At 46.7% G+C, this 25,796-nt stretch overlaps 1 protein-coding gene across 1 annotated transcript in view; it reads left to right on the top strand.

Annotated features, from left to right (window-relative positions):
• The window catches only part of LOC144486960 (putative E3 ubiquitin-protein ligase HERC4), a 70,603-nt gene that overhangs the window by 22,027 nt on the left and 22,780 nt on the right, over positions 1 to 25,796 (top strand). The window contains exons 6-14 of the mRNA XM_078205017.1: positions 3,987 to 4,117; positions 7,319 to 7,476; positions 9,089 to 9,337; positions 10,853 to 10,929; positions 14,728 to 14,852; positions 16,798 to 16,857; positions 18,116 to 18,221; positions 19,300 to 19,492; positions 22,095 to 22,252. Coding sequence (XP_078061143.1) covers positions 3,987 to 4,117; positions 7,319 to 7,476; positions 9,089 to 9,337; positions 10,853 to 10,929; positions 14,728 to 14,852; positions 16,798 to 16,857; positions 18,116 to 18,221; positions 19,300 to 19,492; positions 22,095 to 22,252 — 1,257 coding nt within the window. The remainder of the gene's footprint in view (positions 1 to 3,986; positions 4,118 to 7,318; positions 7,477 to 9,088; positions 9,338 to 10,852; positions 10,930 to 14,727; positions 14,853 to 16,797; positions 16,858 to 18,115; positions 18,222 to 19,299; positions 19,493 to 22,094; positions 22,253 to 25,796) is intronic.

The following is a 25,796-nucleotide window of genomic DNA, read 5'->3' as shown; positions in this document are numbered from 1 at the left end:
ATGTACAGAGGGACCTGGGTGTCCTTGTCCATAAGTCACTGAAGGCTAACGTGCAGGTGCAGCAAGCTATTAGAGAGGTGAATGGAATGTTAGAGGATTTGAGTTCAGGAATAGTGAGGTCTTGCTTCAATTGTATAGGAGCTTGGTTAGACCGCACCTGGAGCACTGTGTGCAGTTTTGGTCCCCTTACCTCAGGAAGGATATTATTGCCACAGAGAGAGTGTGGCAAAGGTTCACCAGACTTGTTCCGGGGACGGTGGGACTGTCTTATGGAGAGAGATTGGGGAAACTGGAATTGTGTTCACTGGAGTTTGGAAGAATGAGAGGAGATCCCATTGAAATTACAAAATATTTTGGGGTGGATGTGGGTTAGATGTTTCCCCAGGTTGGGGAGTCTAGAACCAGGGGACACAATTTCGCAATAAGGGGGAAGCCACTTAGGACCGGGATGAGGAGGAATTTCTTTACGCAGAGGGTGGTGAATCTTTGGAATTCTCTACCCCCGAGGGCTGGGGAAGCTCAGTCGCTGAGTGTGTTTAAAGCAGAGATTGAGAGATTCCTGATCACCAATAACCTAAAGGATTATGGAGGATTATGGGGGATTGTGGGTGTAAAAGGTATTGAATTGTCCAATCAGCCATGATAGTATTTAGGTAACTTATTATCTAAATGGAGAGAGACTTCGGGTTGCTTCGGTGCAGAGGGATCTGGGTTTCCTCGTGCATGAGGTAATATGGGCTGAGGTTAGAAATAGGAAAGGAGCGGTCACGTTGTTAGGAGTTTACTATAGGCCCCCAAATAGCAATAGAGATGTGGAGGAAGAAATTGCTAAGCAGATTATGGATATGTGTGGGGGGTCACAGGGTAGTTGTCATGGGGGACTTTAACTTTCCAAATATTGATTGGAACCTTTGTAGGTCAAATAGTTCGGATGGGGCAGTTTTTATGCAGTGTGTGCAGGAGGGTTTCCTGACACAATATGTGGATAGGCCGACAAGAGGTGAGGCCACATTGGATTTGGTACTGGGAAATTAACCGGGCCAAGTGTTAGATTTGGTTGTGGGAGAGCACTTTGGAGATAGTGACCACAATTCGGTGTCTTTTGTTATTGCAATGGAGAGGGATAGGGCCGTACGGCAGGGCAAGGTTTACAATTGGGAGAGAGGTAATTATGATGCGATTAGGCAAGATTAGGGGGCATAAATTGGGAACAGAAACTGTCAGGGAAAGGCACTAATGAAAAGTGGAACTTTTTCAAGGAACAAATACTGGGTGTCCTTGATAGGTATGTCCCTGTCAGGCAGGGAGGAAATGGCCGAGTGAGGGAACCATGGTTCACGAAAGAGGTGGAATGTCTTGTGAAAAGGAAGAGGGAAGCTTATGTAGGGATGAGGAAACAAGGTTCAGATGGCTCGATTGAGGGTTACAAGTTAGCAAGGAACGAGCTGAAAAAGGGGCTTAGGAGAGCTAGGAGGGGACATGAGAAGTCCTTGGCGGGTCGGATCAAGGAAAACCCCAAGGCTTTTTACTCTTATGTGAGGAATAAAAGAATAAAAGAATGACCAGGGTGAGGTTAGGGCCGGTCAAGGACAGTAGTGGGAACTTGTGTATGGAGTCAGTAGAGATAGGCGAGGTGATGAATGAATACTTTTCTTCAGTGTTCACCAAGGAGAGGGGCCATGTTTTTGAGGAAGAGAAGGTGTTACAGGCTAATAGGCTGGAGGAAATAGATGTTCGGAGGGAGGATGTCCTGGCAGTTTTGAATAAACTGAAGGTCGCTAAGTCCCCTGGGCCTGATGAAATATATTCTAGGATTCTTTGGGAGGCAAGGGATGAGATTGCAGAGCCTTTGGCTTTGATCTTTGGGTCCTCGCTGTCCACGGTGATGGTGCCAGAGGACTGGAGAGTGGCGAATGTTGTTCCTCTGTTTAAGAAAGGGAATAGAAATGACCCTGGTAATTATAGACCGGTTAGTCTTACTTCGGTGGTTGGTAAATTGATGGAAAAGGTCCTTAGGGATGGGATTTACGACCATTTAGAAAGATGCGGTTTAATCCGGGATAGTCAACACGGATTCGTGAAGGGCAAATCATGCCTCACAAATTTGATGAGGTAACTAAGTGTGTTGATGAAGGTAGGGCAGTTGATGTCATATACATGGATTTTAGTAAGGCGTTTGATAAGGTCCCCCATGGTCGGCTTATGATGAAAGTGAGGAGGTGTGGGATAGAGGGAAAGTTGGCCGATTGGATAGGTAACTGGCTGTCTGATCGAAGACAGAGGGTGGTGGTGGATGGAAAATTTTCGGACTGGAGGCAGGTTGCTAGCAGAGTGCCGCAGGGATCAGTGCTTGGTCCTCTGCTCTTTGTGATTTTTATTAATGACTTAGAGGAGGGGGCTGAAGGGTGGATCAGTAAATTTGCTGATGACACCAAGATTGGTGGAGTAGTGGATGAGGTGGAGGGCTGTTGTAGGCTGCAAAGAGACATAGATAGGATGCAAAGCTGGGCTGAAAAATGGCAAATGGAGTTTAACCCTGATAAATGTGAGGTGATTCATTTTGGTAGGACTAATTTAAATGTGGAATACAGGGTCAAAGGTAGGGTTCTGAAGACTGTGGAGGAACAGAGAGATCTTGGGGTCCATATCCACAGATCTCTAAAGGTTGCCACTCAAGTGGATAGAGCTGTGAAGAAGGCCTATAGTGTGTTAGCTTTTATTAACAGGGGGTTGGAGTTTAAGAGCCGTGGGGTTATGCTGCAACTGTACAGGACCTTGGTGAGACCACATTTGGAATATTGTGTGCAGTTCTGGTCACCTCACTATAAGAAGGATGTGGAAGCGCTGGAAAGAGTGCAGAGGAGATTTACCAGGATGCTGCCTTGTTTGGAGGGTAGGTCTTATGAGGAAAGGTTGAGGGAGCTAGGATTGTTCTCTCTGGAGCGACGGAGGCTGAGGGGAGACTTAATAGAGGTTTATAAAATGATGAAGGGGATAGATAGAGTGAACGTTCAAAGACTATTTCCTCGGGTGGATGGAGCTATTACAAGGGGGCATAACTATAGGGTTCATGGTGGGAGATATAGGAAGGATATCAGAGGTAGGTTCTTTACGCAGAGAGTGGTTGGGGTGTGGAATGGACTGCCTGCAGTGATAGTGAAGTCAGACACTTTAGGAACATTTAAGCGGTTATTGGATAGGCACATGGAGCACACCAGGATGATAGGGAGTGGGATAGCTAGATCTTGGTTTCAGATAAAGCTCGGCACAACATCGTGGGCCGAAGGGCCTGTTCTGTGCTGTACTGTTCTATGTTCTATGTATTGAATAGCAAGCAGACCCGATGGGCTGAATGACCTACTCCTGTTCCTATGGAAACAGTTTCTCATTATTTACTCTAGCAAAACCGTTCTAATTTTCAAACACCCTTTGTTAAATCTCTCGTTGACCTTCTCTGCTCCAAGGAAACCAATCCTCAATGATTTATTTGTGACATTTATGGAATCATTGGCGAGGTAATGAATTTGTTACACTCTGCTCGAGAATTTCCTCCCTAAATCTTACCGTCTCCCTCTCTCTCCTTCTTCGGGATGCTCCTTAAATCCTATATCTTTGTCCAGGTTTGTGGTCTGCTGGTGGCCCTAATTCCCCATTATGAATTCTCCTGCCTACACCTGCCCTACCCGCAGCCTCAGCACTCTGATATTTGGGTGAAAGGTATGTCTCCAGCCTGCACTTGCCGGCAATGGGATTGGCTGGTGATTTTACCCCAGCCGGCCTCCTAATTGACCACCAGTAGGTCCAGCGCCCAATCAACATGCCGGCAGCTTTGACTGGCCCAGCTCCTCCAGCCTGCCACCCCAGAAGCCAAGAGACTCTGGCCCAGTATCTCCTTCCTTTGCTCAGTGTCCCTTTGTGTTTGGTAACACCTCCTGCAAAGCACTTTGCCAACTGATGGTGCTATATAAATGTTGTGTCTCTTCTAGGGAGGACATGTTTTTACCTGTGGATCTGGGAGTTATGGACAACTTGGACACAGCACAACATGTGATGAGATCAAACCGCGCATCATTAATGAACTTCTTGGGAGTAAAGTCTCTCAGATAGCATGTGGGAGGTAAGCTGATAAAATACCACATTAAACATACACAAAAGGGAACAAAGAACAAAGAAAATTACAGCACAGGAACAGGCCCTTCGGCCCTCCAAGCCTGCACCGACCATGCTTGCCCGACTTAACTAAAACCCCCTACCCTTCCGGGGACCGTATCCCTCTATTCCCATCCTATTCATGTATTTGTCCAGACGCCCCTTAAAAGTCACGACCGTATCCGCTTCCACTACCTCCCCCGGCAACAGGTTCCGGCTCCCACTACTCTCTGTGTAAAAAATCTGCCTCGTACATCTCCTTTAAACCTTGCCCCTTGCACCTTAAACCTGTGCCCCCGAGTAATTGATTCTTCCACCCTGGGAAAAATCTTCTGACTATCCACTCTGTCCATGCCTCTCATAATCTTGTAGACTTCTAACAGGTCGCTCCTCAACCTCCATCGTTCCAGTGAGAACAAACCAAGTTTCTCCAACCTCTCCTCATAGCTAATGCCCTCCATACCAGGCAACATCCTTGTAAATCTTTTCTGTACCCTCTCTAAAGCCTCCACATCCTTCTGGTAGTGTGGTGACCAGAATTGAACACTATATTCCAAGTGCGGCCTAACTAAGGTTCTATAAAGCTGTAACATGACTTGCCAATTTTTAAACTCAATGCTCCAGCCAATGAAGGCAAGCAGGCCGTCTGCCTTCTTGACTACCTTCTCCACCTGTGTTGCCACTTTCAGTGACCTGTGTACCTGTACACCCAGATCCCTCTGCCTATCAATACTCATAAGGGTACTGCCATTTACTGTATATTTCTTATCTTTATTAGATCTTCCAAAATGCATTACCCTGTCTGGATTAAACTCCATCTGCCATCTCTCCGCCCAAGTCTCCAACCGATCTATATCCTGCTGTATCCTCTGATTGTCCTCATCACTATCCACAAATCCACCAACCTTTGTGTCATCCGCAAACTTACTCATCAAACCAGTTACATTTTCCTCCAAATCATTTATATATATTACAAACAGCATAGGTCCCAGCACAGATCCCTGCGGAACGCCACTTGTCACAGCCCTCCATTCAGAAACGCACCCTTCCACTGCTACCCTCTGTCTTCTTTGACCGAGCCAGTTTTGTATCCACCTTGCCAGCTCACCTCTGATCCCATGCGACTTCATGGGCTTTAGTTTGTAGTCGGCAAAAGGTTTTGGGGTGCATGGGAAAAGAATCATTGGAGATAATTCCCCTTAGGGGCAGAGAGTTAGTAAATTGCACCCAAAATTTTCCAAAAATGCCATCACTTTAGGGCAGCACAATGGTCAGCGCTGCTGCCTCACAGCACCAGGGACCCGGGTTCAATTCTGGCCTCGGGTCACTGTCTGTGTGGAGTTTGCACATTCTCCCCGTGTCTGCGTGGGCTTCCTCTGGGTGCTGCGGTTTCCTCCCACAGTCCAAAGATGTGTGGGTCAGGTTGATTGGCCATGCTAAATTCCCCCTTAGCGTCAGGGGGACTAGGAGGGTAAATGTGTGGGGTTACGGGGATAGGACCTGGGTGGGGATTCTGGGGAGGAATTGGGAAATCCAGCTATTCACTTGGATGGAACCATTAGCAATTTTAGTCAGTGCATTGATCCAATTGCATGTTGAAGAGTGCGGATTTAGTGTATTTGGATTACATTAAAATCAGTGAACAACTCTGACCATGTTTTGAAAGTCCTGTTTTCCCCGACAAGGGAATAATCTGAAGCAAAGTTATTATTCCAGACTCCTGACAACTCTGCAAACAATCACTCTCATTTTTGATGACTGTTTCGGATTGATGCGCTGACTCCATCTCTCGGTTTAAGAGGCAGATTGTTGTGGGAAAGTTTCAAGAGGTGGCCAACTGTGTCTTAACTTGGACAATTCAAAACTCGCAAGGCAAATATCTCTTTAGAAAAAGACGTAACAAGATTTATTTAACATAAAACATTAAACAAAACAGAACAAACGTACAGCTGACCGGAGACATCCAAAAGGGTTAAATAACTCTGGGAATAGAGCTACACAGCCTCTCCGAAAGATCTGAAGTACATCGTCAAATACAGATCAATTATACTTTCCCCTAATCAATAATTCCGCTTTTCATTAGCTTAAAATCAATTTCATTTCACAGTCATACATCAAGGCCAATCTCTCTCAAGTACCTCAGCCAACTATGTGATGCCTATGATACTGGGCGGCACGGTGGCACAGTGGTTACGGGCGGCACGGTGGCACAGTGGTTACGGGCGGCACGGTGGCACAGTGGTTAGCACTGCTACTTCACAGCGCCAGGGACTCTGGTTCAATTCCCGGCTTGGGTCACTGTCTGTGTGGAGTCTGCACGTTCTCCTCGTGTCTGCGTGGGTTTCCTTCGGGTGCTCCAGTCTCCTCCCATGTTCTGAAGGACATGCTGGTTAGGTGCATTGACCCAAACAGGTGCCGAACTGTGGTGACGAGGGGAATTTCACTTCATTGCAGTGTTAATGTAAGCCTTACTTGTGACTGATAAATAAACTTTTTTTTAATAGCACAGTGATATCTTATTCGCCCAATTAATCTGGACGCCGCTTCCCTTCTTGGCCCTAACTATATCCCTGTTGCCTGGTAACTGCATACGCTACGACAAGGTAAAAATGGAAATTCTCTCCAGCTCAATGCCAAGTTGAATAGACATGTATTCCTGTATCCAGGGGCATATCTATCCTTGTGTCTGGGCAGTGAATGCATCTATCCATTAATGTTGCAGAATATGTACCCTCATAGGAATTTCCCTGATAAGACTACTGCTGACTAATTTGTTCCCAGACTTTGGCTTTAAACTAATGACATTTACCACACTGCCTTTTGGGTAACTTGCTTGACCAAAGTGAACAATACATTTAAAATATCAGCATATATGTTTTAAAATCATAACGACTTGTTCTGATTCACATATGTGTAAACTGTTTGTGTTAGCTTGCCTAACAATCAGTTAACTCTTTACTGATTTCTTGTCCTCTGAAAGACTGCATTCTGCCTGTGAATCTTATTAGCTAGTTAGAAATCCCCTTCTTCACAGATTAGACATTGTGGATCGATCGAGCATGAACTACATTTGTTATTCGTTGTGCATTGTCTATGAATCCACGTGTCGTCATCAGTCAGGGGTTATCAGGTTTTGAGCTGTAGTTTAATGGAACGTTCTGTTTTATAGCCATCACACTCTTGTACTTGTGGCGTCATCTGGCAAAGTTTACTCCTTTGGTCATTTGGGAAAAGGGCAACTGGGAAATGGAAGAAACCGTCATCGGTTAGCCTCTCACCCTGTCACGTTCTTGATTGGGATGCCCGATGGCGGGGGACTAGCTCATGGTAAGTATAGAACATTTTAAACGTATAATAATGTTAACCTGAAAGATATGAAGCCGGATTTAGTTCCAGCGATGAGGGTCCCATGAGGGGAACCTGCAGGTGGTAGCGTCCCCAGGTTCCTGCTGCCCTTGTCCTTCCAGGTGGTAGAGGTCATGGATCAGGAAGAAAGATTGATGAGTTGTTGCAGTGGCACACACACACTCTGCTCCTGTGCACCCGTCACTGGTGCCATATAGATGATGGACATGCTTTGAGGAATCGTTAACCGACATTGGCTCCCAGTCCAGAATTGCCGCTTTTTAAAAAGTCTTCATTCTTGTTTGGAAACCTCTCTGGGACTTCCGCCCCCTGCCTCCCCCGTACCTATCCCTGTTATTCCCTGCAGCCTATGATCCCCTCACATCTCTGTGCTCGTCCAAGCCTGGTCTCTTGAGCAACCCCAGCTTTGACGTACCGCGATAGGTTGCTGCCTATAGACCCTAAGTTCTAGAATTCCCTCCCTAAACCTCTCTGCCCCCTCCCTCCCCACTTTAAGACTCTCCTTAAAACCTGCCTCTTTGACCGAGCTTTTTTTTGGTCACCTGTCCAAGTGTCTCCTTTGCTAATCGCTCCTGTGAAGTGCCTTAGGATATTTCACTACGTAAATGGTGGAATATAAATGCAAATTGTTGTTGTTGTTCCAACTTGTGAATATTCTCAGTAGTGAGGTTTGGCCCAGTGGGTCCCACTCTTGCACCTGAGGGAGGTCTTGGGTTCAAACCTCAGCCAAAGATGTGTAATCCAGGCTGTTACTCCCGGGCTGCACTGAGGGAATACTGTTCTGCTGGAGGTGCCGCCTTTCAGGAACTACGCCCCCTTGAGGCCTGGTTTGCTGTCTCAGGTGAACACAAAAGGTTCCATGACACTTTTTCCAAGGGGACACGGTGACACAGTGGTTAGCACTGCTGCCTTTCTATTAGTTTAAAATCAATTTCATGTCACAGTCATACATCAATACCAATCTCTATCAAATACCTCAGCCAGCCATGTGATACTGGGCGGGCACGGTGGCACAGTGTGGGTTAGCACTGCTGCTTCACAGCGCCAGGGACCCGGCCTCAAGTCACTGTCTGTGTGGAGTTTGCACGTTCTCCCGTTATCTGCATGGGTTTCCTCCGGGTGCTCCAGTTTCCTCCAAAGATGTGCGGGTTAGATCGATTGGCCATGCTAAATTGACCCTAATGTCAGGGGGATTCGTGGGTTAAACATGTGGGGTTACGGGGATAGGGCCTGGGTGGATTGTGGTCGGTGCAGACTCGATGGGCCGAATGGAGTTCACCCCAATGCCCTAGTCGATATTTAACCTTCAATCAACTTAGACAGATTATCTGGCCATGATCACGTCAGTGTTTGTGGGATCTTGCTGTGCGCACGTTGGGTTGTCTGAAGGTGTTGCGTACATTCCAGCTCTTTTCCTTCAATACTGGAACTGTATATTCACATGTAAAGTTTGGCTTTTCCGTAACGCTCTCCACAATCTCCGGATGCCTCAAACTATTTTTGGGGGATACCTCTGGAACCTGCCAGTGACATTTGTCCTTTCCGCGTCTAAACCCGTCTGTGTTCCTCTTAGCAACACTGAGGCAAAGTGCGCTCACAACAGCAAAACCCGTAAGGATCAGAGGGGCTCAGGGAGCGTTGCCAAAGGTAACCACCCGGCAACCCGCCAATGGAAACAGGACTCAATACAAAACGAGAGCGAACAGGAAACGTAAGTGGGGGGATCGACACTCAAAGGATCGAGTTCCATCGGCACAACCGGCAGAGAGGAAAGAGCAGACAAGTTCATCGATTGCGACACATGCAGAGTCCAACATGCCAGGTATGAACTCTGTACGTAGCGGGATTTTCAGTAAATGTAAGTGTTTGGCGAGGACATGGGTTTCAATTCTATACGTACTCTCTTCATGACAATCTTCAGCACAATCAGCCTGGTGTGGTGATGTGTTACACTTCACTCAGGGAGTCCCAAGTGGCTGTGACAACATACACTGTTACATACATGTTGCAGTCTGGGTAGTGATGACAGAGGCTCCAATTTCTCTCCATCACCAGGGTTCTCTCCCGCTCTTACCGCCTGCTATTGGCGTGTGTTGGAAGGATGTTGGAGCTTGGCCCGTGTTATGAACTCACCTTTCTTGTCCATGAAATTCGGGGGTGGGACTCGAACTCAGAGTTCCTGACTCAGAGGCAAGGACACTGCGCCGCAAGACCTCACGGTCAGTCCCATACGCCACGATATGGCAGAGACAGGGTGGTAGGGTGATTAGATTGAAGCTTTCAAGATATTGAGGGCCACTGATACAGTACAAAGACAGAAACTAGTTCCACTGCTTGGGAAGGCAGAGCCAAATTAGGAAACATTTTTACAAAATGGTGGGTAGAAATTTGGAACTCTCTTCCACGAATAGTATTTGATGCTCGATCAATTGCTAATTTTAAATCTGAGATTGATAGATTTTTGTTAGGTTTAAAGTTTATTTATTAGTGTCACAAGCAAGCTGACATTAACAATGCAATGAAGTTACTGTGAAAATCCCCTAGTCGTCACACTCCGGCGCCTGTTCGGGTTACACTGAGGGAGAATTTAGCACGGCCAATGCACTCTAACCAGCATGGTCTTTTGGACTGTGGGAGGAAACCGGAGCACCCGGAGGAAACCCACACAGACACGGGGAGAATGGGCAGACTCCACACAGACAGTGACCCAAGCTGGGAATTGAACCCGGGTCATAGAGTCATAGAGGTTTGCAGCATGGAAACAGGCCGTTTGGCCCAACCTGTCCATGCCAGCCTTTTTTTTAAAAAACCCTTATCTAGTCCCAATTGCCCGCCTTTGGCCCATATCCCTCTATACCCATCGAACCCATGTAACTATTAAATGCTTTTTAAAAGGCAAAATTGTACCCGCCTTTACCACTACCTCTGGCAGCTTGTTCCATGGCAGTCATGATGTGGAGATGCCGGCGTTGGACTGGAGCAAGCACAGTAAGAAGTCTAACAACACCAGGTTAAAGTCCAACGGGTTTATTTGGTAGCAAATGCCACTAGCTTTCGGAGCGTGCTGCTCCTTCGTCAGGTGGAGTGGGACTCCCACTCCACTCCACTCTCCCACTCCACCTGACGAAAGAGCAGCGCTCCGAAAGCTAGTGTGGCATTTGCTACCAAATAAACCTGTTGGACTTTAACCTGGTGTTGTTAAAACTGTTACTACATAATTTATAACAGTGACTACACTTCAAAAGTCCTTCATTGGCTATAAAGAGTTTGGGACGCCCCGATGTCTTGAAAGGCGCTATATAAATGCAATTATTTCTTTCTTTATTGTTTTTCTCAGATTGTGTAATTCAGCCAGTGGTCAGACGGATTTTTGCCGGAAATAAACAAGGTTTTGCAATGTGCAGTGTTGATGTGGTAAGAAATTTTGCATCTTTGTAAACCGACACATGCTCTGCTGTCCTCTCTGAGTGTTTTCTGTGTGCAGGAGTTCTCTGGGTGTACTCTGTGTGCGGGAGTTCTGTGTGTGGGTTTTCTGTGTGTGGGTGTTCTATATGCGGGTACTCTCTGTAACCAGTTTCTCAGTAAGGTGCTTTGCGTTATCGGGTTCAACTACGATTTATATTTATATAGCGCCTTTGACTTAATGAAACATCCCAAGGTGCTTCAGGGAAAGTACTAAACAAAGTACAGCTGTGTTATAACCTCGCCCAGGCCAGTCCTCTGGTACAACATTACTTTATTAAAACAAAGAGATGGTTGCCTCCGCAGTTGACAATAAATCTGGGCCTGTGAATCCGGGCCTGTGAATCTGGGCCTGTGAATCCGGGCCTGTGAATCCGGGCCTGTGCTCTGGACTTACATAACCCGTGGTCCGGGCTGTGATTTCGGGTATGAACTCCCACTCCTTGCCTCTCATTGGGTGAATCCCCACTTGTACAATAGGGAAACTGGTATTCCATGGGGAGGTCCGTTAATGACGCTCCGTGCCCTTTGTGGACACTCTAACAGACACCAAATCACACAGTGGGACATTAGGTCAGTAAACCAGAGGTTTGGTCAAAGAGGCAGGTGATGAGGAGCGTCTTAAAGGAGGAAAGTGGAGGTAAAGGGCTGGAGAGGTTTCATAGCATAGCATCAGAGAATCCCTACAGTGCAGAAGGAGGTCATTCGGCCCATCACGTCTTTACCAACCACAATCCCACTCAGGCACTATTCCCATAACCCTCATTTACCCTGCTAATTCCCCTGACTCTAAGGGGCAATTTACCATGGCCAATCCACCTAACCCGCACATCTTTGGACTGTGGGAGGAAACTCGAGCACCTGGAGGATACCCACGCAGACACGAGGAGAACATGCAAATTCCACACAGACAGTGACCCAAGCCAGGAATTGAACACGGGTCCCTAGCACTGTGAGGCAGCGGTGCTAACCACTGTGCCACCGTGCTGCCCCTTTAGGGAGGGAAGTCCAGAGCTTGGGACAAGGTGGCTGAAGGCATGGCCACCAATGATGGAGCAGATATATTGGAGGGTCGTGGGAGTTGAGAGGGGAGAGACCATTGAAAACAGGGATGTGAATTTAAAATTCAAGGCATTGTTTGACTGGAGCTAATGGAGATCAGTAAGAATGAGGGGTGCTGAGGAGCGGGACTTTCTGTGAGATAATACACCAGCAGACTTTTGGATGACCTTAAGTTCAAGGTTTAAAGCCCCACTGATGGCACAGAGTTGAGCCTGTAATCCAGTGTACTGCAGGAGGTAAACTCCACCAATATCCGTGCTCCCAACATCGAGTCTTGCTCCCCAGAAGTTCCTATTTGAAGATTATTTGCATGAATCCCACAGTTATTATCAATAATTCTAGTTGTTAACACCAGTCCATCTCTTCACCTGGAGATAAATGAAATACGATGCTGAAAATCCTCCAACTCTCAATGGAAATCTCATCTCATGTGTGCATGACCATTAATCTCCTGTTGGTGGGGCTGCTCAGCAGCATCTCTGATAGGCTATCAGTGACATCTCTGGCTAACAACAACAACTTGGCTTTATATAGCACCTTTAATGATATAAAACATCCCAAGGCTTTTCCCTGGAATAATTATCAATTAGAATTTGACAGAGAATCACACAGCAGATATTAGGACAGGCAACCAAACCCCTGGTCAAAGGGGTAGGTTTTGAGGAGAGAGAGGTGGTTCACTCCGGGAATTCCAGAGATTGGGACCGAGACAGCTGAAGGCTGCTAAGCATTCCCAATTTTAATAGCTGGTGGTCGCGACTTCAATGGTGGAGTGATAAAAATTGGGGACGTTCATGTGGCCAGCACTGGAGGACTGTAGGGGGGTGGGCTTGGCATGATGGCACAGTGGTTAGCACTGCTGCCTCACAGTGCCAGGGATCCGGGTTCGATTCCAGCCTTGGATGACTGTCTGTGTGGAGTTTGCACGTTCTCCCCGTGTCTGCATGAGTTTCCTCCAGGTGTTCCAGTTTCCTCCCACAGTCCAAAGATGTGCAGGTTAGGCAGATTGGCCATGCTAAATTGCCCCTTAGTGTCCAAAGATGTGTAGGTTTGTTGGATTAGCCATGCATGGTGTTACAGAGTGGGTCAGGGTAAGATGCTCTTCTGTGAGATCAGTGCAGACTTGATGGGCAAAATGGCTTCCTTCTGCACTGTAGAGATTCTGTGGTTGTCGGGCTAGGGAGTTTACTATATTGACAGACTGAGTATTTCCAGCACTTCATTCTCTGGTGCCCCGTTTCCTCCCACACTCCAAAGATGTGTGGATTGGGTGAATTGGCCATGCTAAGTTGACCCTGAGTGTCAGAGAGATTAGCAGGATAAATACATGGGGTCACGGGGATAGGGCCGGGGGGGATTGTTGTCGGTGCAGACTCTAGGGGCCGACTGGCCTCCTTCTGCATCCTTCTATTATTTTATGGACACACCAACTCTTTCAGGCTCCATTATTTTGAAAGCAATGATATTAAACAGTTCAAAATAATTATTTTCCAGTTTTACCTTTTTTAAAAGTTATACTTATCAGTGAAACATGCCCGAAAGTAAAAGGTTCTGGAATTTCTGATGAATGTTCATTTAGACAACATGCCTTCGATGACTCATCGATGTTCACTGAGTGGTGACCCGACCATACCTGTTTTCCACAGAGATCAGTCACCTGGATTTTGTTAGACTGGGACATCTCGTGGCTGGCTCCAGTTAGTCAGTCAGTCTTTGCCTCTGTTCCTTCAGCTCAGAAACAAAACTGTGCCAGACCTCGCTGGGGGTGCGACAGGGACAACACGGCACCTGAAGTTTCAGTGGCAACCAACAGTCCACCTCCTTAGCCAACAATATCAATAAGACCATAAAACATAGGAGCAGAATTAGGCCACTCGGCCCATCGAGTCTGCTCCACCATTCAATCATAGCTGATATTTTTCTCATCCCCATTCTCCTGCCTTCTCCCCATAACCCCTGATCCCCTTATTAATCAAGAGCTTATCTATCTCTGTCTTAAAGACACTCAACAACCCGGCCTCCACAGATTCACCACTCTCTGGCTGAAGAAATTCCTCCTCATCTCTGTTTTAAAGAATCGTCCTTTTAGCCTGAGGTTGTGCCCTCTGATTCTAGTCTTTCCTACTTGTGGAAACATCCAATCTAAGGATTGAGAAAGAAACAGAGCAATGGCAGAGAAAGAAATGGAGTAAATTAGAGTTAAATCAGGTACAGAAAGTGACATAAAAGAGGGAAAGTAAGATTGGAATAAGAGAGAAGGAAAATCAAGAAAATCTCCAACAACAATTTGCTACCTGTAGGAATGAGATTCCGTAGGTTTAATTATTTCCTTTCTGGGCTGGAGAGTGTTTGGTGGAATCACAGGAATATAAATCTCATTAAAAAGACTTCTTACATTGTTAAGTACCAACCATGACTTTCTATGGTGAGTTTAATGAGCAGCGAGTGTGGGAATGCAGCATTGTTGAAGCTGCTGTTTTTATGTGACTAATGGCAGCACGACACAAAATGCCCGGCAACGTGTGACCATTCACAACTCAAAAGGAATCGCTTCCTCGTCACAAGTTTCTGGACCAATTGTACATTCATAACAGCGGACAGCTTTAACCTTATTTTGACCACATATTCCAGGCCCATGTCTCATGTCAAAGATCTGCCCATTAACATACAACCCTCCTTTAACTGTAGGTTCCAGTTTCTCCTGAAGATCAATCTTCATTCATTCCTTTGAAGAGAATTGCCACAGTTGAAGATTCCCTCCTGGACAAATGGAATGCAACAGGTGATGAGGAACTGTGGAAAAACATCAAAGAGTAAGTGTTTCCTTCTCTAACAATGTTAACTTTGATCCTCACTGTTTCCATCAGGCAAATGGGGTGGCACGGTGGCACAGTGGTTCACACTGCTGCCTCACAGCGCCAGGGACCCGGGTTCGAATCCCAGCTTGGGTCACTGTCTGTGTGGAGTTTGCACGTTCTCCCCGTGTCTGCGTGGGTTTCCTCCGGGTGCTCCGGTTTCCTCCCACAATCCAGAGATGTGCGGGTTAGGTGGATTGGCCATGCTAAATTGCCCCTTAGTGTCAGGGGGACTAGCTAGGGTAAATGCATGGGGTTATGGGGATAGGGCCTGGGTGGGATTGTGGTCGGTGCAGGCTCGATGGGCCGAACGGCCTCCTTCTGCACTGTAGGGATTCTACGATTCTAGTATAAATGTCAAAAAAGAAATGATACAAAGATACTCACACAAAAGCAAAATACTGTGGATGCTGGAAATCTGAAATTAAAACAAAACAATGCTGGAAATAATCAGCAGGTCAGGCAGTGTCTGGGAGGCAGACTGAGAGAGAAATAGGGCACTGACCTTCCGTCAGAACCCAGATGTTTGGAAATTTAACAGGTTTTTTAGCAAGTACAGAGGCAGGAGAGAAGGGGGGAGGGAGTGTACAAAGGGTAAGTTTGTGATAGGGTGGAAGGCAGGAGCAATGAAAGGTCACGGGGCAAAGCAAAAAGCATGTTCAGCAGAGGTGTCAGTGACAACAGCGAAATAGAGGAGGGGCTGGAAACATCTGGCAGAGAGGGAGACTGAGAACTTAGAATCCCAGTAAGAAGTTTAACAACACCAGGTTAAAGTCCAACAGGTTTATTTGGTAGCAAAAGCCACACAAGCTTTCGGAGCTCCAAGCCCCTTCTCGTGTTGTTAAACTTCTTACTGTGTTTACCCCAGTCCAACGCCGGCATCTCCACATCACACTTAGAATCCCTACAGTGCAGAAGGGTGCCATCCAGCCCATCGAGTCTGTACTGGCTCTCCGACAAAGCATCTCACCCAGCCCCACCTCCTGCCCTATCCCCGTAACCCCATGCATTTGCCTCTCTAATCCCCCTAACCTACACATCTTGGGACACTGAGGGAGAATTTAGCATGACCAATCCACCTAACCCGCACATCCTTGGAATGTGGGAGGAAACCGGGGCACCCGGAGGAAACCCACGCAGACACGGGGAGAACGTGCAGACTCCGCACAGACAGTGACCCAAGCCTGGAATTGAGCCCCGGGGAAAATCTCGCCGGCGTGAACGGTGGTGAAATTCCGGCCAGTGTCTTTTTCCTATTCATTTATTTAAAGGAATTTTGAATAGTCACAATTTCCCAGCCAGCGCTCCTCATAAACATAAGGGTTTTTTGGTCATGCAGGGCGCCGCAATCAAATATCTGGGCAACACTCGAGGCTCAAAATAAATCATCTCCTGGCGGGTGAAGGAACATGGGGTTGTGAGTAACTGTAGAGGTTAACTCGGTGAGGCATCACTCATAACAACAAGTTGCATTTATCTAGCACCTTTAACATGGTAAAATGTCCCAAGATGCTTCACAGGGGCAATTATCAAACAACATTTGACTCTGGGCCACATGGGGAGGTATTAAGATCGATGATCAGCTGCTTGATCAGTGGGGCAGGTTTTAAGGAGTGTCTAACAGGAGGAGAGAGAAGTAGAGGGGTTCAGGGAGGGAATTCCAGAGTTTAGAATCCAGGCCGCCAATGATGGAGCGATGGAAAAGGAGGGTGTTAACAAGGCCAGGATTGGAGGATTGGAGATATCTCAGAGGATTGTAAAGTTGGCAAGGAAGGTAGAAAATTGTGAAATAAAATGACCCTCCTTAATGTTTGTATTTTTAAATGTACCATGCTTCAATTCGTGAAAATATTGATGCCATCTTAAGATATTCTTAAAAATGACACTGTTTAACTCTCTACAGGGAAATTAATCTTCTCTTTTCTTCTGCTGCGTCCATCAATGGAAGCTTCCTGGAAACAAGGCAAGTGGAAAACATTGGATCAGCCAAATAGTTGGCGAGGTGGGGCAGATAGCTTGGAGAGGGGGGAAGGGGGAGGGTGGTTGGAGAGTGGGAGGTGGTGTGAGTGAGACCAGATATGTCTTGTGGCTTCACATTTGCAAAGAGGAGCCAAGGTCAAAGAGGGTCAGTGATAGGCCAACAATATTGGTGATGTTTCTCTAAACTGTCCTCAACTGAAACCTGAATATTGCATTCAGTTCTGGGCACTGCACCTCAAGTAGGATATGTTGACCTTGGAGGAGGACAATGCAGATTCAACAGCAATATACCAGGCTGAAAGGACATGTTGCATAGACTAGGCTGATATTCAGTTGAATATAGAAGATTATGAGTAATCTCACTGAGGTATTCAAGATAATCCAGAGAGTTGACAGGGTAGATAGAGAGAAACTGTTTCTACTGGCGGAGGGACCAAAAACATTCCTGCTTGATCGGCACCCCTGTCAATATTCACTCCCTCCACCCGCAACACAGAGCTGCAGCGCGGCACCCCACCTACAAGATGCACTGCGGCAACTCGGTAATCATCTTTTAACAGTATTTTCCAAACTGCAACCTCTACCATCCAGAGGGCAAGGGCAGCAGATGCTGAGTTATACCTGGAGTTTCCCCTCCCAAGTCACTCACCATCCTGACTTGGAAATATATCGCCGTTCCTTCACTGTCGCTGGGTCAAAATCCTGGCACTGCCTCCCTAACAGCACTGTGGGTGTACCACATGAACTGCAGCGGTTCAAGAAGGCTGACTCACCTGATGAAGGAACCGCGCTCTGAAAGCTCGCGATACCAAATAAACTTGTTGGACATCAACCTGACTTCTTACTGACTGTGTGGAGTTTGCACGTTCTCCCCGTGTCTGCGTGGGTTTCCACTGGGTGCTCCGGTTTCCTTCCACGCTCCAAAGATGTGCGAGTTAGGTTGATTGGCCATGATAAATTGCCCCTTAGTGTCAGGGGGATTAGGATTGTAAATATGTGGGGTTACGGAGATGAGACCTGGGTGGGATTGTTGTTGGTGCAGACTCGATGGGCCAAATGGCCACCTTCTATAGGATTCTATGTGACACCATCCTGGATTGGAGCTATACTGTTGCTCTTTCACTGTCACAGAATCAAAACCCTAGAACATGAGAACTTGTAAAATCTACATTAATAAAATCTATTTATGTATCGTTTGTTGTGTGGCGATAACTCTTGTTTTGCTTCTGGTTTTGAAACAGCAATGATGACCATTTCAAAACAAGCACAGCTTCCTCAGGAGTTGACATGTCAGCACTGACCGTGTGGTTTGAGAAACTGGGGAAAAATCCCAGACTTCTACAAGAGGTAATCTTCAACATTACACCAGGGAGATTCTGTGCTTGGAAAGGAGCCAATCCGCCGGCCTACGGGGAAAGAGCTTTGCGAATGGAACTATTTAGTTAGCTCTTTCAAGAGCTAGCACAGGCGAGATGGACTGAATGGTCTCCTGTGTTGTTTCATTCTATGGATCAAAGTGGGATCCCTTATCATCCAACAGTGAAGTAAATTTTATCAAAGCCGTCAAGGCCCTAAGTTCTGGAATTCCATCCAAAAGTCTTTCCCTGTTTCTTTCCTCCTTTAAGATGCTCCTTAAAACCTTCCTCTTTGACCCAATTTTTAGACACCTGTCCCAATAGCTCCTTCAGTAATTTGGTGTCAAATTTCGTCTAACATTGCTCCTGTGGAAGTGACTTGGGACATCTTACTACGTCAAAGGTGCTATATAAATTCAAGTGTGTGGCATGGTGGCACAGTGGTTAGCGCTGCTTTCTCACAGCGCCAGGGGCCCCGGTTCAAATCCGGCCTCGGGTCACTGTCTGTGGTGAGTTTGCACATTCTCCCCATGTCTGCGTGGGTTTCCTCCGGGTGCTCCAGTTTCCTCCCACACTTTAAAGATGTGCAGGTTCGGCGGATTGGCCGTGTTAAATTGTCCCTTTGTGTCCTAAGATGTGTAGGTTTGGGGGATTAATGGGGTTACTGGGATAGAGCCTGGGTCATAGAGTCATCGATGTTTACAACATGGAAACAGGCCCTTCAGCCCAACTTGTCCATGCTACCCTTTTTTTTAAACCCCAAAGCTAGTCCCAATTGCCCTCATTTGGGCCATATCCCTCTATACCCATCTTACCCATGTAACTATCTAAACGCTTTTTAAAAGATAAAACTGTACCCACCTCTACTACTACCTCTGGCAGCTTGTTCCAGACACTCACCACCCTCTGTGTGAAAAAATTGCCCTTCTGGACCCTTCTGTATCTCTTTTGGAGAGTTGATGCCAACTCAATGGGCTGAATGGTCTCCTTCTGCACTGTAAGGATTCTATGAATCTAAGTTGCTTTTGTTGATATCAATTCCTCGTGCTCCTATGTTTGTTTCCAAATAGGTAACGACTGCAGTAGAGAATAAATTGATCCCTTCATTAACTCCATCTCCTGTTGCTGTGGAAGCTCTTCGAGTCTATTTAGTTCTCCCAGAGCTGATAGATATCCAGCCTGAGCAAAGCAAGGTTGTGGGGCTAACCAGTCTGCTGAGCTCAGCGATTGCATCACTTGAGGGAAATCACCTGGAGACACTTGGTAAGAGTGATAGAAATGATCTTTCTTTAAGTTTAAGTTTATTTATTAGTGTCACAAGTAGGCTTACATAAACACTGCATGTGAAAATCCCCGAGTCGCCACACTCCGGCGCCTGTTCGGGTAACACTGAGGGAGAATTTAGCACGCACAATGCACCTAACCAGCACGTCTTTCAGACTGTGGGAGGAAACCGGAGCACCCGGAGGAAACCCACGCAGACATGGGGAGAACGTGCAGACTCCGCACAGGCAGTGACCCAAGCCGGGAATCGAACCCGGGTCCCTGGCGCAGTGAGGCAGCAGTGCTAACCGCTGTGCCATCATGCCGCCTTGTTCGTCAAGTTGCATTATTTGAAGGTTGCAGAATCACAGCTCCTGTGAAGATCTTACTGCAGGACAGGCGAGCAGGCAGGCTCTGAGTCTATCTCAGCCGAAATGGAATTCAAACCCAATGCTGTTGGTGTTGTTCTGAATCACATGTCAGCCGTCTAGCCTGGAAACGACATGAATCCCCGAACGAACAAACATACTCTAATACAAAAGAAAAATGGGGATTTTTAAAAATTCCTCGATGGGATTGTAGGTGCCCAACATTTGTTGTCCATCCATCATTGCCCTTGCGAATAGCTAATGTCAGCCACATTTTTGATTTGAATTTTTCATTTGATTTATTATTGTCACATGTATTCGGATACAGTGAAAAGTATTGTTTCTTGCACGCTATACAGACAAAGCATACCATTCATAGAGAAGGAAAGGAGAGAGTGCAGAATGTAGTGTTACAGTCATAGCAAGGGGTGTAGAGAAAGATCAACTTAATGCAAGGTAAGTCCATTCAAAAGTCTGACAGCAGCAGGGAAGAAGCTGTTCTTGAGTCGGTTGGTACGTGACCTCAGACTTTTGTATCTTTTTCCCGACGGAAGAAGGTGGAAGGGAGAATGTCCAGGGTGCGTGGGGTCCTTAATTATGCTGGCTGCTTTTCCAAGGCAGCAGGAAGTGTAGACAGAGTCAATGGATGGGAGGCTGGTTTGCGTGATGGATTGGGCTACATTCACGACCCTTTGTAGTTCCTTGCGGTCTTGGGCAGAACAGGAGCCAGACCAAGCTGTGATACAATCAGAAAGAATGCTTTCTATGGTGCATCTGTAAAAGTTGGTGAGAGTTGTAGCTGACATGCTAAATTTCCTTAGTCTTCTGAGAAAGTAGAAGCGTTGGTGGGCTTTCTTAACTATAGTGTCGGCATGGGGGGACCAGGACAGGTTGTTGGTGATCTGGACACCTAAAAACTTGAAGCTTTCGACCATTTCTACTGTTGCTGTGGATTTGGAGTTATGTGTCGGCCAGACCGGGTAAGGACAGCAGATTTCCTTCCCTGAGGGACACCTGGATTTTCTCAGCAATTGATGATAGTTTCACCGTTAGTCTGACTGAGACTCGCTTTATATTACAGATTCTTAGCTGTCAGAAATCTGAAATAAAAGTGGTAAATGCTGGAAAATACTCAGCAGGTTGAGCTGCACTTGTCAAGAACGACACAGAGGTAATGGGAGGGGAGGGGGGGTGCATTTTCTGCGCCTGTTTTTTGGCAGGTAAGATCGGAGTCAGGAGTGGAAAATCATGTGGGAGGCCCGAAATGTGATTTAGGCTACGGGATTTCTCATAGCGATCGTTCCTGCCTCCTGCCAATGACGTAATGGGAATCCGGACATTGAAGTCAGGGTGCTCATTAGAATAAATGTAAATGTAATTATCAGGCCAGATAGTCACCCCCTGCCCGTTAGATTGTCCATTCACGCAATGTGTGGACACATCCACCTGAATGGCCACAAGTCTCCCATAATGTGCACCTGGGGAGGAGAACCTGCCAGGTGAGTTCAGGTGAGTGCATGGCTCAGGAGAGGAAGAGTCACGCTGGGGCACTGGCCCCCAGCACTGCCCCGGCATTGCCCCTGGCATTCGAGGGCAGTGCCCAGACAGCGCCAGGGGGATGTTCTGTGGGAGTTGTTGCGTGAGTGGGGGTGGATCCCGTTGGGAGGGGGTTGTTGTATTCCTTGTGGAAGGAGAGTTCCATGACGGGGTTTTACGTGGGGGTGGGAGAGGGCACTCGAGGGGGTTGGGTTCAAAGGCGAGTTCTAGTTTTTGTATCAGAACAATATGTTTCTTTTTCCAATTCTGAAGCAAGGTCTTCAGTCTGAAACAGCGCAGGTGCTGAATATTCCAGCATTTACTGTTTATTTCACATTTCTGGTGTCTGCTGAATTTTGCTTTTGTTTGGTTGACACATTCTGATTGGAAACTTAACCAAACACATGAAAGTTACAATTTATCCCACATTTCTCTGCATTTGAATGACACCTGACCATCCTACAATGTCCTCCTGCAGTTTTTATCAACACCTGGTCAATAATCCCACTCTCCAGTACTCTCGTCACCTCGATGAGCACAATATTCAAGCAGTGAAAAATAAAATCAAAATCCTTAGTTAAAAAAAAGCAAATTACTGTTCCAGTGCTTTGTTTCGTTCTTAAGATACTGAAAGATCAAAATGAACCTCATCTGATTTCATTATTTTGCTTCTTCCTATTTTTCTGTCCATTAATCAGAATCTTGGTGGAGTCACCTCAATGAATTTTTCTTGGAGAAGCTTGTGACGATATATAGAAGTGCATCTTATCAACTTCTGCGTCAGACTTCCAGCCAGCAAAAGGAATTTCCTGATGAACTGTGCAACTGTCTAAGTATTCTACAGAGGCTTTACAAGGTGAGGTCACCTGTGGTAAGTCTCCTCCCTACCTGTCTAGTATATTATTCCTTCCTTCTCCTGTGGGATCATCTCTGATTGGGCCCATCTTATTACCCATCACCAATTGCCCTTGAGAAGGTGGTGCTGAGTTGTTGGTACTGCCGCACTCCCGCGTGGATAATAGATTTTTGTCACAACCGAGTAGTCTTGCTAGACCGTTTCAGAGGGTAGATGAGACTGAACAACATTGCTGTTGATCTGGAGCCCCGCTCTCTGTCCATGCTGGGCAACGATGATAGGATTTTCTTCTGTAAGAGATATTAGTGAACCAGATAAATTTTGAACAAGCCAGTGCTTACATGGTCACCGTTCCTGACGCGAGCTTCACAGGCCATGGTTATTTAACTAAACAGATCTAAATTTTCCAAGCCCTGAAATGGAATTTGAGCACGCGTTTCTGATTATGATCAGATCAGCCATGATCTTATTGAATGGCGGGGCAGGCTCGAGGGGCTAGATGGCCTACTCCTGCTCATATTTCTTATGTTCTTATGTTCTTATTATCAGCTCAGGTCTCTACAAGCCAACTTTCTCAGAAGACTAAGGAAATTTGACATGTCAGCTACGATTCTCACCAACTTTTACAGATGCACCATAGAAAGCATTCTTTCTGGTTGTATCACAGCTTGGTATGGCTCCTGCTCTGCCCAAGACCGCAATAAACTACAAAGGGTCATGAATGAAGCCCAGTCCAACACGCAAACCAACCTCCTATCCATTGACTCTGTCTACACTTCCCGTTGCCTCGGCAAAGCAGCCAGCATAATTAAGGCCCCCACGCACCCCGGACATTCACTCTTCCACCTTCTTTCATCGGGAAAAAGATACAAAAGTCTGAGGTCACGTACCAACCGACTCAAGAACAGCTTCTTCCCTGCTGCCGTCAGGCTTTTGAATGGACCTACCTCGCACTAAGTTGATCTTTCCCTACACCTTAGCTCTGACTGTAACACTACATTCTGCACTCTCTCCTTTCCTTCTCTATGAACGGTATGCTTTGTCTGTATAGCGTGCAAGAAACAATATCTTTCGCTGTATGTTAATACATGTGACAATAATAAATCAAATCAGATCAAATTCAAATACGAATCCACTCTGCTACTGTAATGTTAATTCGCAAGATTCTCCTGCCTCCCAATTTCACCCAATCCTCTTGGCTAATCCTCTATTCTTTCCTCCATCTTGAGCGGAATTTTCCTGGGAATCATAGATCATAGAAACCCTTCAGTGCAGAAGGAGGCTATTCGGCCTATTGAGCCTGCACTGACAATAATCCCACCCAGGCCCTAACCTCGTAACCCCACATATTTACCCCGCTAATCCCTCTAATTTACGCATCCCAGGACACTAAGGGGCAATTTAGCATGGCCAATCAGCCTTACCCGCACATCTTTGGATTGCGGGAGGAAACCGGAGCACCCGGAGGAAACCCACAGAGACACGAGGAGAATGTGCAGACTCCACACACAGTGACCCGAGGCCAGGATTGAATCTGGGTCCCTGGAATGCTAACCACTGTGCCACCATGCCGCCCTGAAAGACTTCATAGAAATCATAGAATCCCTACAGTACAGAAGGAGGCCATTTGACCAATTGAGCCTGCAGTAGTGGGTGGGACATGGATCATGCAGAGGTCCATTGACCTTAGATGGGATTTTCCGGTTTTGGGGCGAGAGTGGCTTCTCACCTCTTGTCTTTACAGTGACAGCCTCTTCTGAATTGTTGAATATTAATAGACATTGCTCTAACACATTCCCCTTTTTTCGGAAGAAGCTAGTGCGCAGATACAACTAATCTAACAAAGTGAAATCACCTGTTTAAGCTTCATCAAAACGTCTCATCTCAGAGATTTGTGAATGAGACGCAGAGACCATTCCAGATCGTTAAGAGATTGGGGCAGCAGTCGGTCCTGCGGCTCTTGAACCTGTTCCAGCATTTGATCGGATGCTGGCTGGGATTTTCCACTCCCACCTGCGGCAGGAACCGTCACAGGCGGGTCGGAAAAGTTAACGCACCGGCCAAAGGTGCGATGACTTCAGACAGGACCTTCTGGTCCCGCAGCAGGCGAGATCGGAGAATCCCGGGCCACTTTCCCGCCTCTCCCCATATCCCTCGAGTTCCACAACATTCAAAAGTCTTTCGATCTTAAGTCTTGAGCATACTCAGCGACTGAGCAAGCACAGCTCCCTGGAATCGAGACTTCCAGAGATTCACAATGCTGTGGTGAAGACATATCTCCTCATCTCAGCCGTAAACCCCTTTATCCTGAGCCTGTGTCTCCATGTTCCTGACTCACCAGCCAGGGAAAAACAACGTCTCCATGTCTCATCATCTCAATAGTTGCATATTTCCAGGTACGATAGCACAGTGGTTATGCCACTGGACTGATAATCCAGTTAAAAACTTGCTCAAACCCCAGCAGGGTGGTTGTGGTAATTTAAATTGATTAAATCTGGAATACGGAGGATGGATCAATGATGGTGGTTATGGGCGGCTTTTCCTCGGAACAGCGGAGGCAGCCCGCCATTGACGGGCAGTGGGATCTTCTGGGTACCCCCTTCATCAACAGGGTCTTGTTGCTGAGAACCCTGCAGCAGGGATGTACCATTGGTGGGACTGGCAGATCCCACCAGTTGGAAAATTTAGTCTAATGTAACTACTGGATCGTTATAAACCCACCTCGTGTCCTTCTACCATCCTTATCTGGTCTTGGCTGTGTGTTACTCCAGGCCCACAGAAATGCTACAGAGTCCTCTCTGTCCTAGACACTCTGCTGCTTGAACTAGCTGCAGGGTACGGCAGTCTCCAGTGGCATGGAGCAGGCAGGTTCATGAGTTGTATCTTTGTGACAGGCCCCCTACAAATAATCCACCATCCCGCTGGCTCTGTGAACTGCAGGAAGATTTAAACAGCATCATCCCAACACAACTCCCTGTGCGTCTAATTCTCACCCACCCTTTCCTCCAGCACTGCAATGTTAAGAGAGGAAGAACTTGCATTTACATATTTACTTTCACAAACTCAGGGCCTCCTAAAGCATTCCACCGCCTATGAGTGCTGTTTGAAAGGTACTGTCGGAATGAAGAAATTGCGGCAGTCAACTTGCGCACAGCAAGATCCCACAAAAAAGTAGGGATTGTTTAGAAACATAGAAACTAGAAGCTGGAGTAGGCCATTCGGCCTTTCGAGCCTGTTCCGCCACTCATTTTGATCATGGCTGATCATTGAATTCAATATCCTGATCCTCCCCTTCCCCCCCATATCCCTCAATCCCTTTAGCCCCAAGAGTGATATCTAATTTCTTCTTGAAATCAGACAACATTTTGACCTCAATTGCTTTCTGTGGTAGTGAATTCCACACATTCACCACCCTCTGGGTGAAGAAATTTCTCCTCACCTCAGTTCTAAAAGGTTTACCCCTTATCCTCAAACTATGACCCCAAGTTCTGGACTCCCCCACCATTGGGAACATTCTTTCTGAATCTACCCTGTCTAACCCTGT

This window comes from Mustelus asterias, chromosome 1 (assembly GCF_964213995.1).
Source record: "Mustelus asterias chromosome 1, sMusAst1.hap1.1, whole genome shotgun sequence".
NCBI classification, from domain to species: Eukaryota; Metazoa; Chordata; class Chondrichthyes; order Carcharhiniformes; family Triakidae; genus Mustelus; species Mustelus asterias.
Note: the sequence above shows the minus strand (reverse complement) of the source record. Positions and strands in the feature narration are given on the sequence as shown.